Genomic DNA, 17,228 nt, shown 5'->3' on the forward strand with positions numbered 1-17,228 from the left:
GACACATGCCTATGTTTAAGCGGCTTTCAGATTTGTCCATTTGTTTGGGCGAGAACTTCTTACTGCCCAAGCTGAGCTGAGTCCGAGAAATGCGATAATTTCGCGTACGCATTGATAGATTCACCCGAGGATACCTGTCATTTTTTGTTGGTATTACAATTTCATTAAGAAAACGCCAAGACTATCGTACAAGCTTCTGTACTGTGGGGTATTTTGCCGTTTATTCATAAATTTAACTCCTCAAACACCATTACTGGAGTAGACAAGTCTCCCGACAAGGTCGATTAAGACACCTTGTCATGTGTAGCACAATGACAGTGCTCTACTTGCTGACATGCCCATTCAGACCATCGTGTCAGGTGCTCTAGACCCAGAACCGACAGGCTTGCGAGCGCCAACTCCGTTGTCGTAACCGTGGGTGCCAGTAGCAACACCGTGGTGATGAGCGTCCTTATCGCGGTGCATGATACCGCCACCGCCGCGCTTGCCCCAGCCAGCCTTGCGGGTGAAGACAGCATCGTACAGCTCAGCGTCAAGCCCGTAGTGGAAGGCCTGGCCGCGATTGAGGGGGATGTGGTTAAAGCGGAAGTCCCAGACGGCAGCATAGGTCATGCGGTAGGAGGAGAAGGCGAAGACGATACCAATAGCGGCACCGGCAAAAATGTCGTACCAGTTGTGGAACTCGTCGATGGTGAGCGCACCACCGATGAGGACGGCACCAAGGATGGGGATGTAGGTGACGATGAGCTTCCACATGGCAGGGTGGTAGTCGGAAAAGACCTTGAGCTTGGCGTTCAGGTAGAGGTAGAGGTAGACGAAGCCAGCGAAGCCAGCGGTGGTGTGGCCGGAGGGGAAACTCTCGAGCGAGTCGTTGATCTCCTTCATGTCGCCAGTGCACACCTCCTTCGTGACGTACAGATTGGCGTAGCCGGCGGGACTGTATCCAGCACGCGCAATACCGCCCTGGGTAGAGCTGACGCGGGACAGATCGGGCTGGCAGGCCTCGAGGAAGTGGGGACGCAGGCCGCCGATGAGGAACTTGATGAAGACCTGAAAGACGGCGGCGCAGATGAGGGAGTAGAGCAGGCCGATGACGGCGTTGTTGACATCCCAGAAGGAGCGGATGCGAATCTGCATGAGAAGGATGATGACGATGGGGATGACGGAGGCGAGGAAGGCAGCGAGCCAGATGGGGATGACTTCGTTGCGCATAGGGTAGGCGAACTGAGGGTAGACAACCTCACCGTCGGAGAAGGTGACGGCGAAGGAGCGGTTCGGGGCGGGAGGAGCCATGTAGATCTGGTAATTGTTAGAAATTGCGTCACTAGAGAAGGTGTCGAGAGAGGACTTACACCGAGGCCGATGGCACCCATGCAGATCATGGTGATAATGTCGAGCAGCGTTCCCTTGAGCCATTGTCCGAAGCTGGGGCGACGGGACATGGTCAACGGCTCTCCCTTGTCGGAGCGCACACCATGGCCGTGGTGGCCGGCGGTGTGGTGGCCGTCGGCGGGCGCGTCGCGAGGACGTCTGCTAAAGAAACCCATCGTGGTGTATTGGTGTTGGTTGGTGATAGCGATGATCTGCCTATGGGTGTTGTCGGACTAAGACTGACAAGAGAATGCCAAGGCGGGATTGGCTGTGCTTGTCCCTCGAAGAGCTGCTGCACGAAGTCTTGGCGAGATGTATGATGGGTGGCTGAAGAGACAACGTCGAAAACGAAGGGAGGGCAGACTTCAGTTTTAAGCTTAAGGAATAAAGTATGGTGCACTGGTCGTCTGGCAGGCGGGAGCTTGCAAAGGGGCAGGCAAGCAATCTCTCCGTAGGCTGTTTGACGTCATGGTTACCTTAGGTACCTTAGGTAGGTTGTCCTGGTGAGGGTGAGCCGTAAGGGAAGTCCCGATTGGGGGGCAACTGCATCGTCGATTTGAGACGAAGCCCAGGGCAGGTACGAAGGACTGGCCGCCCACCTGCCGTTCGATGGAGGGAGGACCGAGGGAAGGAAAGAGCAAGCGGCATTCAGTGCACACGCAAGCAGAGGCCACAAGAGGCCACCAGAGGCGTCTGCCGTGCAGCAATAGTGGGTTTTCCGTATGTCATTTCGCCCATTTCACCCATTCACCACTTCCAGCCGCACCTCATTTCAGGCACTTCTCCCCAAAGGGCCCAAAGGGCGAGACAGACGACTTGCCTAGCCGGGTAGCGCAGCGAGACATGGTTCACTTTCCCTGCTTCTTTTGGGATTTCTGTTACGCACTAGTACCCCGGATTGTGGCTAGTGGTCTGCCGCCGTTGTGCTGAACTGTGGCACACCGCAGTCGCCCACCTCGTAAGTAAGCCGGTGCGGTCATGATGGTGTGGTGGTGCAGGACGAGAACCAAACTTTTGCGCCTCTCAACCGTCTGAAAAATGCCAATCGACGTCATCCCGCCCCAGACGCGTGGGCATCCTTGGCAACAACCTGGGCCCGTTCCCGTCGTCAACCCCCCCTGTCACGGCACTCCAGATCCGACTTCACCAATCAAAACCCCGGACGGCCAGCAGTCGAGAAAAGTCTGGACTCGATGATGCCACAAGGGCAAGCCACGCCCATACGAGAGAAAACCATGAGGCGCTACGAATACCTCGAATCTCAAGCCCCGGTCGAAACATTTTGTTGAAATTGGACGATGGCCCGATGGTCGACGGCACGCACAGGGCGGCGGGAGGTTTTGCTCCGAACCCTCTGGTGGGTTCCAGGCTTTACCTGCGATTCACCTTTCTTCGCAGTGTGGCGCCGATCAGCCAACGCGCCCACGTCTTGTGACATCTCGCGGCTCTCGAAAGGTGCAGCAGCGTTTTATGGTGGACCTGGTTGCTCCACTGGTGATGTCGATGTTGGTGTCACTTTGGTTGGCGCTGCATTTGGGCCGATACGAGGCCTGCATTGTGGATTTTACACGGAATTTGAATCCTAAACACGACACTCCGAAGGCCTAGATCACAACAACGGCCGCGATGGTCGACCTCTACAGCCGGCGCCATGTGCACGGCTTCTCGCTAATGAAAATAACCTCGCGTACAGCTACCTAAGGTGCTAACGTAGGGAACGCCAAGCATTAACGGCGGTTCGTGCCAACGAAGGAGAACTAGCCTTGATGCGGGCTGAAATGTAACAATTTCATGCCACCGGCGAGCCTATTGATTTAGACACGCTCAAGGCATAACGCGTGAGAACGTAAATCAGACAGCATCTCGGCAAGAGAAAGAACATTGTGCCTGGTGGAAAGGGCTCTTCCATCTGATAAAACAGAGTTTCAATTTCTCCGGTCCGCGCAGGCCCGCATGGCCCTCTACAAGCGTGGCTGTCGAGACTAGACGATGATGCAGAAATTGCAAGTTCGCCTGTGTCGACTAAATTTTTGGTTTCCTCCCGCCAATATCTCTAATCTGGAAGGAAGAGATTATCAATAAGAGAGCCCGAATACGTTGCGAATTCGCAGTCGCTACCAACCGAATCCCCCCTGAACAATGTCTCAAATCTCAACGCAACCTGCCCAGGCCCAATCACCGCCCCATGATCATCACCGTCCCCGATCCTGCACCCAACGTCATCCCCCGCCCAGCGCCGAGCCGGATGTCCGGCCGGCTCCGTACCGTCTCCGCACGCCAATTGCACCTCACTTCCCGAAAGGCTTCAGGACTGGTTCACGTGTAACACGTTATCTCTTTTCAACGTCATGTTTGCTTACTCCTCGTCGATCGGGCGCTGCCTTGTTGTGGGTTCGATTGCAAACGGTCTCTCCCTGACTGTGCTCAAAAAAGATGATACGTAGACTGGTGATGAGGCCAAGGTTTTGGCGAGCTGGCTGAAATATCCTAGCTGGCGTGGGGACTGTTTTCAAAGAGAACAAAACTCAAAGTCAATCCCAAAGAGAACATATCAATGGCACCAAATATCTCCTGTCAGGAGTTAAGGAGACTATTAGTAGACGAGTGGCTGTCTGGAACTTGAAGTCGGTCATCAGCCAGGCAAGTATCCGTGAAATCTTGCAAGGGAAAATCAGTAGAAGCCGGATGGATGCAGTGTCGACAGCAATAGGTCTGATTGTATTCCCCTCCGCCAAACGCCAGTCCTATGTAATACGAGAGAGCTCCGAATATGGCCCCGTCGCCCTCGGCGACTCTAATGTCATTTCTTCATCCATGTCTCCTGTCAAGTCGCTCTCAACGAAAAACCACACTTTACGCGAACATCGTGTTGGGTTCAGTAATAATCTAGCGTCTTCCTCCGCGGCCACCGCCCATGCCGGGCATGCCTCCCATACCAGGCATACCGCCGCCCATGCCCATCTGCTGCATCATCTGCTGCATCTGCTGCATGTTTGGCATGCCGCCGCCGCCGCCGCCTCCACCGCCGAGCATCTTCATCAGGCTGCCCATATCCGGCATGCCGCCCATACCGCCACCGGCTCCGGCGCCGCCCATGCTCTGCAGCCGCTTTTGCATCGCCGCCAGCTGCTGCGCCTTGTTGCCGCCGCCCATCGCCGACTGCGCGCGCTGCATGTTCTTCATGTTGCCGCCCATCTTCTTGGCCATGCCGGCCATCATCCGCTGCTGCGTGAGCAGGTCCTCGACCTCGCGCACCGACGTCCCCGACCCGTGGGCCACGCGCGTCATCCGCGTCGGCTGCTCGATGAAGAGCTTGCCGTCCGAGTCGAGCTCCTTGTCCGTCATCGAGTCGCAGATGTAAATCATGCGCTTCAGCTTCGCGCTGCCCTCCTCGTCGTCCATGCCCTGCATCATCCCGCTCATACCCGGGATCATGCCGGCCATCTTGGACAGCGGGCCCATCTTCATGATGTTGGACAGCTGGTCCCGCAGGTCGCGCACCGTGAAGATGCCCTCCGTGATGTGCTTTATCGTGTCCTTCTGGTCCAGCTTCAGGCTCTGCACGTGCTCCACAAGACCCGCCATGTCGCCCATACCGAGCAGCTTCTGCACGAACTGCTGCGGCGCGAACCGCTCCAGGTCCAGCATGTGCTCGCCCGTGCCGATGAAGACGATGGGCGTGTGTGTCGCGGCGACGGCGGAGATGGCGCCACCGCCGTGCGCGTGGCCGTCCGTCTTGGTGATGATGATGGCTCCAAAGTCTGCCGCTTCCTTGAACGCTTTCGCCTGGGACTCGGCCTGCTGGCCGATGGATGCGTCGAGCACCATGATCGTCTCGTCGGGCCGGATCGCCGTCTGGATGTCCACCATCTCCTGGAACAGAGCCTCCTCTTGCCTGTGGCGACCTGACGTGTCGACGATGATGACCTCGAACTTCTCCTTCTTGAACTTCTCGACACCGTCTCGGGCGACCACCGCGGGGTCCGTCTCGGTCAGGGAGCCGTAGTATGGGATTTTGGCCTTGGTCGCGTTCTGCTTCAGCTGGTCAAAGGCACCGGCACGGAAGGTATCGGCGCACACCAGGCAGGCCTTGAAGCCGCGGGCCTGGTAGTGGCGGGCGAGCTTCGTACATGTCGTCGTCTTACCGGCACCTTGCAGACCGACAAACATGATGATGTTGGACTTGCCCTTCTTGGGCTTGAAGGGCTCGGCGTGGGGGTCGACGAGCTTGACGAGCTCGTCAAAGACGGACTTTTGGATGAGGCGCTTCTTGTTGACGGCGGGGGGCAGGTCTTTGAAGTTTACGGTGGACTTTATCGATTTTCGCAGCTGGCCGACGAGGCGCACGTTGACGTCGGCCTCGAGGAGGGCGGCGCAGATCTCCTTCAGCATTGCATCGAAAGCCTGTGGTGTCGGGACGCGGTTAGCTAGGTGAATCGCTGGTGGTAATGCGACAGCGACAGCCGGCGGCGGCGGCGGGGCAGGGGGAGACTGGAGCGCACCTTTTCGTCGAGGTTGGCCTCTCTTGTGAGATTTGTGACGGCCGAGTTGATGCGGCGGCCGAGATCTTGGAGAACCATGGTGGGCGGGTGCGGCTTCGGCGCCGACTTTGGGTGGTGTGGTGAGGCTGGGGGTGTTGGTTCGTGATGCTCTCGGCTGGGCTGGCGACGTTGCAAATGGGAATTTGGCTTCGAGGTGGGATGTGGATTCACGATTGTTACGCTAGGCCGTCCAAAGCCAGTGCCACTGAACCGAATTCCATGCGTCGGGCTGGGGTCCATACACAATTGATAGGCCAAAGTGGGTCTTCGGAGACACCATTTCTCCAGACTCGAAGGAATGTATACAGTAAAAGCTCTTCCGCAACACTGTATTTTGCACCGTGAAGCTATCACCGATGAGTTTAGGGGCATGTAGTTGTTGATCAACCATTCAGTGGCTTGAGGCTGTGAATTCACCGCAGTCATTTACACTCTATATCTTCTGTTGAGTTGAAATTTAAAGCCTTGTAATTGTGCTTTCTAGGTTGGGCAATATCCGTCCCTTCGATCAGGGGGTTGGAAATCCAATTCATTGTCCAGGAGGGCATGTTCGTGCTGAAGTCGGTGCACTTAACATTTGGTGTACATGTAGTGATATTTTGTTCCAATATTTCCCGTGGGCTTGCTTTAAGTTCAAGACATGGTTTAGTTGCCGACGTTAGAAGCCCCGATAAAAGATGAAAATAAGGTCTGCGCCTTGCAGCAGTGAAAGCCACAAAAGTACTGGAAGCTTCTGGTAACAGGCCTATAGGTTGAGCACGGGAAATTGGGAAATTCATTTGGACTCGTTTAAACGCCTCACGGAACCATAAGACATTAAGAATACCCCTCTTGATGTTGAATTTACGAACAACTCAATTTCTTGAGACTCTCTACTATCACATGTGACATCTAGGGCACATGATGAATTAAGCTATGAGAGTTGGAATCATTTGAGCCACATAGGCTCAAAGTCAGCAGAGACATTGAAGATTTTGTGTACGGCTTGACGTTGAGCCATAACGGTGCGATGTGCAGCCAGAAAACATCAGGGTAAATTGGAAAGGGATTAAAAAAGGGGGAAACATGATTTGCAGCTATACGAGATTTCTCATTCTCTCAATCTTGAAGAGCTTTAATAGCCCGTCTTGATTCACCCCTGTCTGACGGTCGAAAACAATTTGCAAAACACGTAGCTTACCGAACAGGCGCAGAAAGTCACACATGAGGCCACCCAACCAACTCGTCTCCATGCTCTGCATGGCCGGGGCAGCCTGTGCCGCAGCCTCAAATTCCACATCTAAACTTCTACCAGACTTCGCCCCGGTCAGCCTAATCGATCGCTTCGCCAACTGCTCCGATCCTCCTGCTGGCCCTGCTATGTTGGGCGCTGCGCATCCCCAATTTGACACCATCCTCAGCACCAGAGAAATCGAGTCGGCGATTTACGGCTTGAAAGATCACTTCAACGTCACCTTGACGGCCGCCCCGTACAAAAGCGTCATGGGCTTCACCACGGTGGTCGTCAGTATCCCCCCGACGCATGGTCGAAAGAATGATTTGAATGATACGCAAACGAAGGAGAACAAGACTTCTCATTTGGATCCCAATCGCCCGCGCGGTGTCCTCCTCACCTCCGGCTTTCAGGGCCGCGAGCGCGGCGGCCCAGACAGCCTCGTATATTTCCTGTCGGACCTGCTCCACGCCCATAAGAGCAAGAAAGGGTTGACCTACGGCCGCGTAAGATTCTCCCACGAACAGGCTGAAACCGTGCTCAGAGAGGGCCTCACCGCCATCCCGATGGTGAACCCGGACGGCATTGTCTGGGACCAGAGACACAACAACTGCTGGGGCAACAACCGCAACGGCCTAGGCGTCAATATTGACCGAAATTTTGACATCGTCTGGGACTACAAGCGCTACTTCTCTAAGGATGCCATGGAAGTCGCATCTGACATGCCAAGCCACGAGCTTTACCACGGAACAGAACCCTTCTCCGAAGCAGAGTCGCGCAACGTCAGATGGGTCATCGAAAACAACCCCGAAATCGGCTACTTTGTAAACGCCGGCCCGCAGTCTCCCCCCGGCGTCGAGGGCCGATGGGATATTGACACCACGATGAGCGGTAATTCATGCATGAACTGGCGGAACAAATTCTACGACGGCAAGCGCGGCTTGCTCCGTAGCGATGAAGGCAGTTACGGTGAGTATATGGTCCCAGAAGACCACAGACACGTGTTCGAGCGAAAGCACGATATTGAGGGACAGATGATGGCCGTGTCCGGAAGACAGTTCCATATGATTAGCGTGAAGAATCCGGTTCTGAGTCTGGCCAAGATGCTGAGGCTGGAGCTGAGCGCGTCCGGAACGGCCACGGACTGGGCGTACAGCCGCCACATCGTCAACACCACGGCTACCAAAATATTCTCCTTCAGGATGAAATTCGGTCGGACGAGGGCCGAAGCCGGGGCCATCGCCCGGAAGGGCGGTTGTCCTTTCTACCCGACCAGCGAGCAGTATAGGAACAGTCTTGCTGAGGCTGCTGCGGGTTACATGAGGTTTCTGTTGTCGGCGGCGGACAAAACGAAGGATTAGACATGCACTTGGACGACGAAAAGAGGGGAGTGTCGAAACCTCTGGGACGTCAGTTCAATACAATCCACGCATCACGCAAAAGTCCTTCATTTAATCGTTCATGTACGGCTCCGCGAGAGCCAATCTAATTTTTGTCTATCCCCGATTCCCTCATGATGGCCCTCTATGTCGTGATTCTCATTCATCATCTTCCGGCCGCGACCAAATCCGCGCAGCCAGATTCCGTGTCCGTCTACCCCAAACGCACTTACGCTGAGATGGCGCCATTACCCCGTCTTCTTCGGCAAGAAACGAGCCCTCACGCCTGTGAGCATGGCCATGAAGTAGTAATCTATCTCATCCTCTGGCGGCATCGTCACCTCCACGTCGAAGTGCTCCATCAAAGCCGGTATCGTCTTGTGCACAACCAACTCAGCCAGGTGCCGCCCGGGACACATCCTTCCGCCCCCGCCCCATGTAAGATTAAACCGCTCCATACCCCTGACGTCCCTCTCCTCGTCCAGCCAGCGGTCCGGATTGTATTCCTCCGCGTCAGGTCCAAAGATCGACGTGTTGCGGTGCAGCGAGACGGGGTTGCATCCGACTGTCATCCCGCCCGGGAAGAACTGGCCGTGGGCGGTGAAGCCCTCAGGGGGCACGGTTCGGGGCAGCGACATGCCGAGGACGGGGTAGAGGCGCTGGGCCTCTTTGATGGCGGCCTGCGTGTACGCGAGACGCACCGCGTTGTCGTAGCTCTTTGGATCTGAGGGCGAGGCGCGGACTTCGTTGGATACCCGCCGCTGGACGCCCGGGTGGGAGCCGATCATGGACATGATGGACGTCAGGGCGGAGCACATGGTCTCGTGGCCGGCGCCGAAATTGGTGATGGCCATGCGGCGGAGGTACTGCTCCGAGAAATCCGGCTTGTCCTTGTGCAGCTGGATCAGGTCTGTGAGGAAGTCATCCTTGCGGTCGTTCTTGGGCACAGGCTTGCCGGAGAGGGAGTTCGTGATGCGGCGGGACACCTGGCGGTACACGCCCGTGAAGAAGGGCTTGAAGTTCTTGGGCGTCCTGTACGTCACGCGCCACAGGTTGGCAAACGCCCTGCCGAAGGCCTTCGAAAAGAGCTCGGCCTTGACGGCCAGGGGGAACAGGCCGAAGACGGACTTGCGGCGCCAGCCCTGGTACCCGTGGCTGCTGGACTTGTGGTCGGTGCCGTCCCTGAGGTAGTTGGGCGACCACGAGATGACGACGGCGGAGAGGGACTCGACGGCGATGATGTGCATCCACTCTTTCAAGTCGATCTCTTTGCCGTCGAGGGCGCGCAGGGTGGAGATGACGCGCGCCAGCACCGCATCGAGGGCGGGCTCGTGGCGCTTGAGGTGGTTGGTCTGGTAGAGGGGCCCGATGAGTCGACGTTGCAGCCGGTATCGAGCAGTGTTGCGCTCCGAGAGGAGGTCCAACGTCTCTGGGGACGTGAACGTCGGAAAGGGGGTGAATGTGATGTCCGGCCGCTGAAGGGCGGTTGAGACTGTCACCTGGCTGTAAGTCGAGTCATAATAATCAGGGAGGGAGGAAAAAGTGGAAGAGACTACGTACGATAAAACTCTGATTTCTCATAGCCACTTCCAGCTCCTTATCGGCACATGAATTAACGGGCGTTTATGGCTCAAAAGCTGGCTATTTGGAACTCACTGTAGATGTGCTTGAACGCGTCAACTGAGTCAAACCAGACCTCATTCGGCCCAACCCTCACCATAGGGCCATACCGCCTGTGAAGCGTTTTGCCCAGCTCCAGCATGCGCCCATTGCGGGCGTGGTACGCATACCAGATGTTGGAAAGCGCCGCGATCTTCGGTCCGGGCACGCATGCCAGGGGGTGCAAGACGAGGCGATAGGCGATGACGATGAGTGCGACGACAAACAGCACCAGTGACGTGACGGCCACGGGTCCCAGGAAGCAGTAGAGTGCTAAGCCGCCAAATCCGAGCTGCTGCGGGCTGAGGACTCCGAAGCCCGGAGAAGGCATCGCCACGCCCGGCGGAAGCGTCCGAAGGGCGAAGGGTTGGTTGGATAGTATTAAGGCTAGGGGGGAGTTAGGAAAGGGTATGTGGGTGAGGATAGGGAGCTTGCGTGCGTGATGTGGCGGATGGGAGAAAAAGGTGGCTGCGGCTGCGGACTGCGCCGCGCCGAAAGCCTGATCAGCAAAAAAATAATAATTCAAAAAATAAAATAATTCACTGGAGCGGCGGCTGCCCCGTTCCGGGGTGTGGGGCCGGTCCGACAACTCAGGCGGGGTGTTGTTGGATAGGGGAGGCCGCTGTGGCCAATTGAAGCTTGGGGCCGTTAACTGGGCTTCCCCTGCCGGGCTGCCGCTGAAAAGCACCCGCTGACAGCTGAGAGGTAGGGGAGTTAAGGGAAGCTTACGCTGCTGTGGCTGGAATACTATAGGGCGCTTATGCGCTGCGTCAGGGGGAAACCCCGCTGTTTCTAGCGGGATGATGGGCCCAGATTTGTGGTTCGCTGGGTTCCCTCCGGCTTCGAGGAGCCGAGCTTACACGCAATGGAGCTGGCCCATCTTGAATCCCATGTGGGATGTGGACTGGCGGAGCTTTCCCAGCTTGAAGGTACTCAAGGTATCTTCTAGAGATGTCTTTCACGTGTCTACTGTCAACATATTGGTTTCACGTTGGACCAGACGAGATTGAGCAGGAGTTGCAAACGAAATCATTTCAGCGAGCATTTGGCAATATTGACCGTGAACAAACAAGCAAAACTGCTGCTCATCTCATAACAAGCTCAACTAGCTGCAGTACCACCCCAAGGGTCTGATGTCAGGGGTACCGAAGGGTGGCAAGCGGTCAGACCTGTTCTTGTTTGTTTGGTATAGATCGACCTGTCCACGTCAACCTGGAGATGCATCCATCAACCTGGGATGATCAAAATAGCTTCACCACTAGCATCTCATCTTGCCTAGTTTGTTTCAAGATTCCATGGTATCATAGTACATAGCTTATTTCTTCAGCTTTTGGCAAGTTTATGGCGCGGGAGAGTGGTGGGATATCATGGCCCGGGACGTGGTGATACACAGGAGAGATGAGAAAGGGACGATCGAACGGAATAGGGATCCCGAGAGAAACTCTGGATTATGCCTCATACAGCAGAGAATCATCTGCTTGGTGGCATTCTGTAAAAAGAAGCAAAATACATAGTGGCGTAATGTTCAAGTAAAACGCCGTTCTCGGAGCTCCAGCCTGATACATCGTGAATATTCTGGCACGTACTACACGCAACCGTACTGACCATCATCATCAAGCGGAAACCCACAAATCTGGGAACTATTGGATGGATAAACTTTGATATGTCGATCCATCGATGGCAGGATATTCTCCGTGATGGTGTGATGAGTGCCGTCGATTATGCTTCTGTGCAGGAGGCTAAACTGTGCAAACCCGCCATTGGGCCCAGCATGTGGACTCTCACCTCTAACCATGTCCGTGTTTTTCTTATCCCCCATTTCGGTTGATCGACGCAGCAGGAGAGCTTGAATCAAGTTGATTGTGGTGTACGTTGCCTTGTCCGAGCTAACGGTTTCATCACTTGCACTCCACCAGAGCCTTCTCCATTTCCACTCGAGGACGTCAACCGTCCCAATTGGGACAAAGTCAACTGAACTGTTGTGACGAACATGTTCCCATCCCTCTTCCAAGAATAGACAGACGCCAGGCACAGGAGTCTGCGCCAAAACTTGCAGAACTGGCAGAACTGGGCTGAAAAGACGCGCGCCAGAGAAAGGGCGAAAAAGGTCCACGTCATCTGCTGGCTCCATTATCAAGGAGGCTACATGGGATCTTCCGTCGCTCGCCATACTGCGCGTTTGTTAGTCAACGCAACGACAATCATGCACTGGAACTCTAACAAGACTTGACAACTCCGAAAACGCCGTTTTGGGAAAACTCGGCCATCGTCGTCCGATGTTTTCTATCAATTTCGCTATGCAGGCAATATGGAAAAAAAGAAGTAGTTCAGTATTTCATCAACAAAGCCCTCGCCACATTCCTCGAAGTGGTTGGCTCATCCGCCCCTGGCCCCAGCGGGAGACCAGCCTTTCGGGGCGCTACCCGGGATCCTAATTCGGGAAGTGGGCGGGCTTGCGTGTCCAGACCAGCAAGGGACAGGGGGCCAACTAACACTGTCACAGTCCACCACCATCCACCACCACCACCAGTCGACAAACCGCGATGCTCGAAACCAGACGTTTCGAAACAAACGGTCTCGGAACGCCAATCGATTTTCACAGACTTCAGATGCTAGGGCCCCGACGAACGCGCTCCTTGTCGGGGGCCGATCCCTGGATCAACCGCGCCCAATGGAACCACCCTCACTCAACTTGACACCGCCCGACTGGGAGTGACAGCCATCAGCGGCACAGGAGCCGCGCAAGCGTACATGCCACGGCCCAGCCGCTGGCTGTAGCTGTTCTCTCTAGATTGCAAGCAGTGGTTCAAGCATTGTCTGGTCCCGCAGCAATGGGGCTTTTCTCCGTGCCCTTCGATCATAGCGCGGCGGAATATTGCCTGACGGGCCCAGAACATCGTGGAGCCACGGGGTTGATTGCGGAGCCGCGCCGCGTTGTCTCCAGCTGTGCTCCTGGGAGGAGCTCTCTCCAAGGCGAGGCGTGCCAATCTATTCACGGAGTAGGCTTTGTGCAATGTGGAAAGGCGTCATACCTTGCTTACCTTGCAACAGCCAAAGAGGGAGAGAACACCATAAGGCGAAAAAAGAAGATATAAACACTCGAGATGTCCGGCATATCCAGCTTCTTTTTCCCTCTCATCCTCACCACACTCATCTCACCAACATCTCTTTTCCTTCTCTTCAACAAACGACTCACTTCAACAACACCTCCTTTCTTTCTTTGAACGACTTCGCTCGCGCAGCTTTTCGACCGCCTTTTTTCCAACTTTTCAAAAACACCTTCATTCGGTCGCCAGGATGCGTTCCAACTTGATTTTCGCTCTTGTCACCGCCATCGCGGCCATCAGCCAAGCGGCGCCGGCGCCCCAGGTTTCTGGTGGCTCTGCGCCCCCGGCCCCCTCCGGCACCGGCCTTCCGCCCCCGCCCCACGGCACCGGCGCTCCCCCGAGCGGCACCCCTCCCCCTCGCCCCACCGGAACTTTCAAGCCCTCCGGCCCGCCCCCTAGCGGTGCCCCACCTTCCGGTACCCCGGCCGCTCGCCGCCGCGGCATGTTCAACCGTCGCCAGCAGAGCGGTGCTCCCCCCTCCGGCGCGCCTCCTTCCGGCACTCCTCCTCCTCGCCCTAGCGGTGCCCCGACCGACTTCCCCAGCGGTGTAGCCCGCCCTACCGGCTTCCCCGGTGGTGGCCAGGGCAACTTCGACGCCCAGGCCCAGCCCTCTGGTGTTGCTAAGCCTTCCGGTGGCCCTCACGGCGGCGGCCACCACAGCGGCCCTCCCCCCTCTGGTGCTCCCACCGGTGTCCCTCCTTCTGGAGCTCCCCCCTCTGATGCTCCTGCCCCTACCGGCAACGCTCGTCGCGCTGAGCCCTCTGGAGTCAAGCCTTCTGGCCCTCCTCCCTCTGGTGCCCCTAGCGGCCCCCCGCCCTCTGGTGTTCGCCCCAGCGGTCCTCCCCCCTCGGGCGCTCCCCCCTCTGGAGCTCCTCCTTCCGGTGCCCCCGCTCCCACCGGCAACGCTCGCCGTGCCCAGCCTTCCGGCGCTAAGCCGTCCGGACCCCCTCCCTCCGGCACCCCCCCTCCTCGTCCCAGCGGCGATGCTCAGCCTTCCGGACCTCCCCCGTCCGGCGCTCCTCCTTCCGGTGCTCCTCCCTCTGGCGCTCCCCCTGCTGCCACTGGCAACGCTCGCCGCGCCGAGCCCTCTGGTGTGAAGCCTTCCGGTCCTCCTCCTTCTGGCACTCCTCCCCCCAGACCTTCTGGAGCTCAGCCTTCTGGACCTCCTCCCTCCGGAGCTCCTCCTTCTGGTGCCCCTCCCTCTGGTGCCCCTGCTCCTACTGGCAACGCCCGCCGTGCTGAGTCTGCGCCCGCCGAGAAGCCCTCTGGCACTCCCCCTCCTCGCCCTTCCGGTGCTAAGCCTTCCGGCCCCCCTCCTTCTGGTGCTCCTCCCTCTGGTGCTCCTCCTTCCGGCGCTGCTCCCACTGGTGCTCCCCCCTCCGGCGCTCCCCCCGCTGCTACTCGCAACGCCCGCCGTGCTGAGCCCTCTGGCGCCGCTCCCTCCGGCCCCAAGCCTTCCGGACCTCCCCCCTCTGGCGTTCGCCCCTCTGGAGCTCCTCCTTCCGGCACCCCTCCCCCCAAGCCCACCGGCACCCCTACCGGCCCTCCTCCCTCCGACGCTCCCGCTCCCACCGGTAACGCCCGCCGCGCCGAGTCCGCCCCCGCCGAGAAGCCCTCCGGCACTCCCCCTTCCGGCGCTCCCCCCTCCGGCACCCCTCCCAGCGGCCCTCGCCCTACCGGTGCTGCTCCTAACGGCGCTGCTCCCTCCGGCACTCCTCCCCCCAAGCCCTCCGGCGCCCAGCCCTCTGGCCCTCCCCCCTCTGGCGTCCCTCCCGCCGCCACCCAGAGCGCTTAAGCGTCTTCGTCTCTCATCGACACTGAGCCGACGGTCCTGCCCATACAGCAGCGAATCTGATACCACAACGAGTCTGGGTTGTCTTACCAGGAGACGCTGGGCCTTGGCCAGTTGAAAAGAAGAGAAGGATCACACACACACACACACAAAATGGGAGATTGAGATGAGAAACATTGTGAAGGTTGATGAACGATTTGCGGAACAACAACATCTGGGGGCGAGCTGTGCCTCTTTTTTCCTTTTTTCTGGATTTGTAGATATTGGTGAGATTTTTCATGTGGGCATCTGTATTATAGCAACAAAACCCGAGAATAACAGCGCTGTTACTCGAAAATCGTCTTCTCTTCATTTGTGACTTCTATGGTCCTCTTTTCGCTAACAGCATGTTCACAGAATTGGAAGCTAAAATGAGTTATTAGCCGGTGTTAATACACAGTTGCGGCGAATTTCGGCGGTCTCCAAAAAGAAGGAGTTGCTTCTTTGGGTTGTGTCGGAAAAGATGGGTGGTCGAGGTAAAGTTATCCGATGCTGATCCAAGAGCTTGGCTTACCCCGCTCATAGTTCGTGCTGCATGATAGGCAGATGTGATTACGAAAGCCATCCGATGTGCCGAAGACTACATCTGGGATTGAAATCACATCTTCCATCCTCAACTACGAAGCTTAAAGCGCGGGGTTGGCACAAACAACATTACACTAGATTGATGATCTTTTGTGTTTTGTGACCGTTACTGTCGCTTTACTCACGACACTATCACACCCATTGAGCTTCGCGTTACCCGATATTCGGAATGCCGAAATACACACTCCCGCGGGGCGCATGGGACTCCCACGTTCACGTCATCAACGAGGTCAGCTCTCAATGTGCAACATCACAGTATCTTGACTGAACCGCACAGGAGAACTTCCCACTCAGCCCTAACCGACCGTTCACGCCAAAGCAGGCAACTGTGAATGAGCTTCTCAAATTCGAGGATAGCCTCGGTATCGACCATGCCGTCATCGTAGCCGTCTCAGTCTATGGCGACGATAACCGAAGTCTCATCGACGGTTTGAATCGAATGAAGGGCAAGGGAAGGGGCATCGCCTGCATCAACCCCGACACCGTCACCGAAGAGCAGCTGGACGAACTGAATCGCGCAGGCGTCGTTGGCGTCCGTCTCAATCTGTGGAGCTTCGGCGCGACTCCCGATAAGGACTCTCTACGAGCCACGCTCACCGCATACGCAGACAAAATTCGCAGCCGGGGCTGGGTACTACAAGTATTCGGGACGATGAACCAGTACCCCGATATCCTCTCTATCACCCCGGACCTCGACGTAGACGTAGTAGTCGACCATCTGGGGTATCCGGACCCGAAGAACCCCGCTCTCGACCCAGCCGGAAGGCAAGCTGTGTTGCAGGCGCTCCGATCCGGTCGTACGTGGATCAAGATGAGCGGCACGTACCGCTTCCCCACCACACCCGGGCTGGATGAGTACGTACATGAGGTACTGAAGACGGCGCCCGACAAGATTGTATGGGCGAGCGACTGGCCGCATGTCGGAGGTCCTCATCGGAACCCTGGCGGGGACAGACTTCAGCAGCAGGAGTTCATGACTCCTGACATTCCCGGCTTCATCGACCAGTGCGTCGAGTGGTGCGGAGGAGATCAGCAGCTGATCAACAAGATTTGGATTGACAATCCCCGCAGGCTTTGGAAATACAGCGAGGACGATTGATCATGCCGAGTCATTTTGAGCAGAATGATATTTTGCACGGCCAACCAAATCTGAACGAATCATGCAGAAGCTTTGTCTGCTCATATCTTCAAGCCTATCACATGTACAATATTACCGCCTAAACTATTCCCCAGCATTATCCGGCTCCCGCTGGTAACACACAAGGTGAACTGAAGCCCAAAGGGTAGTCCTAATTTCCCGACAAGGGCAGAAGAAAAGCGACCCCTCCGTATTCGCCCTGGCCCCACTGCCACCGACGCCGCCGCAGCGTTTCCCCATTCCTGAGCAAGGGTTCCCGGCCCGTCACTCCAACACTAGCCCGGGTAACGGCAACTTCCCCTTGAAATGCCAACGGTCTATCGTTGTCTCATACCCCACAAGGCGTTCTCGGCACTCTGAAAACGGTCAGTCATCCCATCCCACTTATGCCAGACCACATAGCC

The 17,228-nt window shown here is 56.8% G+C and overlaps 6 protein-coding genes across 6 annotated transcripts; 3 read left to right on the forward strand and 3 right to left on the reverse strand.

Moving 5' to 3' along the window:
* Nucleotides 1-342: 342 nt before the first annotated feature.
* Nucleotides 343-1,547, reverse strand: LPP1 (Lipid phosphate phosphatase 1; the record flags this gene model as incomplete). The annotated part of the gene is made up of 2 exons (XM_036637627.1): nucleotides 343-1,299; nucleotides 1,353-1,547. The coding sequence occupies 2 exons, from the start codon at nucleotides 1,545-1,547 to the stop codon at nucleotides 343-345; spliced, it is 1,152 nt and encodes a 383-aa protein (XP_036498564.1).
* A 2,710-nt stretch (nucleotides 1,548-4,257) lies between these two features.
* CGCS363_v005779 (Signal recognition particle 54 kDa protein-like protein) lies at nucleotides 4,258-5,951 on the reverse strand (the record flags this gene model as incomplete). The annotated part of the gene is made up of 2 exons (XM_036637628.1): nucleotides 4,258-5,775; nucleotides 5,874-5,951. 2 exons carry the CDS (start codon nucleotides 5,949-5,951, stop codon nucleotides 4,258-4,260), a joined length of 1,596 nt encoding a protein of 531 aa, XP_036498563.1.
* Nucleotides 5,952-7,115: 1,164 nt separating this feature from the next.
* Nucleotides 7,116-8,486, forward strand: CGCS363_v005780 (Zinc carboxypeptidase A 1; the record flags this gene model as incomplete). The annotated part of the gene is made up of 1 exon (XM_036637629.1): nucleotides 7,116-8,486. One exon carries the CDS (start codon nucleotides 7,116-7,118, stop codon nucleotides 8,484-8,486), a length of 1,371 nt encoding a protein of 456 aa, XP_036498090.1.
* A 266-nt stretch (nucleotides 8,487-8,752) lies between these two features.
* On the reverse strand, nucleotides 8,753-10,494 carry sdnT (Cytochrome P450 monooxygenase sdnT; the record flags this gene model as incomplete). The annotated part of the gene is made up of 2 exons (XM_036637630.1): nucleotides 8,753-9,996; nucleotides 10,161-10,494. The coding sequence occupies 2 exons, from the start codon at nucleotides 10,492-10,494 to the stop codon at nucleotides 8,753-8,755; spliced, it is 1,578 nt and encodes a 525-aa protein (XP_036498091.1).
* Nucleotides 10,495-13,460: 2,966 nt separating this feature from the next.
* infB (Translation initiation factor IF-2) lies at nucleotides 13,461-15,065 on the forward strand (the record flags this gene model as incomplete). The annotated part of the gene is made up of 1 exon (XM_036637631.1): nucleotides 13,461-15,065. The coding sequence occupies one exon, from the start codon at nucleotides 13,461-13,463 to the stop codon at nucleotides 15,063-15,065; it is 1,605 nt and encodes a 534-aa protein (XP_036498088.1).
* A 790-nt stretch (nucleotides 15,066-15,855) lies between these two features.
* On the forward strand, nucleotides 15,856-16,785 carry PDCH (2-pyrone-4,6-dicarbaxylate hydrolase; the record flags this gene model as incomplete). The annotated part of the gene is made up of 2 exons (XM_036637632.1): nucleotides 15,856-15,915; nucleotides 15,964-16,785. 2 exons carry the CDS (start codon nucleotides 15,856-15,858, stop codon nucleotides 16,783-16,785), a joined length of 882 nt encoding a protein of 293 aa, XP_036498089.1.
* Between the last annotated feature and the right edge of the window lie 443 nt (nucleotides 16,786-17,228).

The sequence above is a fragment of the Colletotrichum siamense genome (genome assembly GCF_013390195.1).
Source record: "Colletotrichum siamense strain Cg363 chromosome Unknown KSG_Cg363_contig03, whole genome shotgun sequence".
NCBI lineage: Eukaryota > Fungi > Ascomycota > Sordariomycetes > Glomerellales > Glomerellaceae > Colletotrichum > Colletotrichum siamense.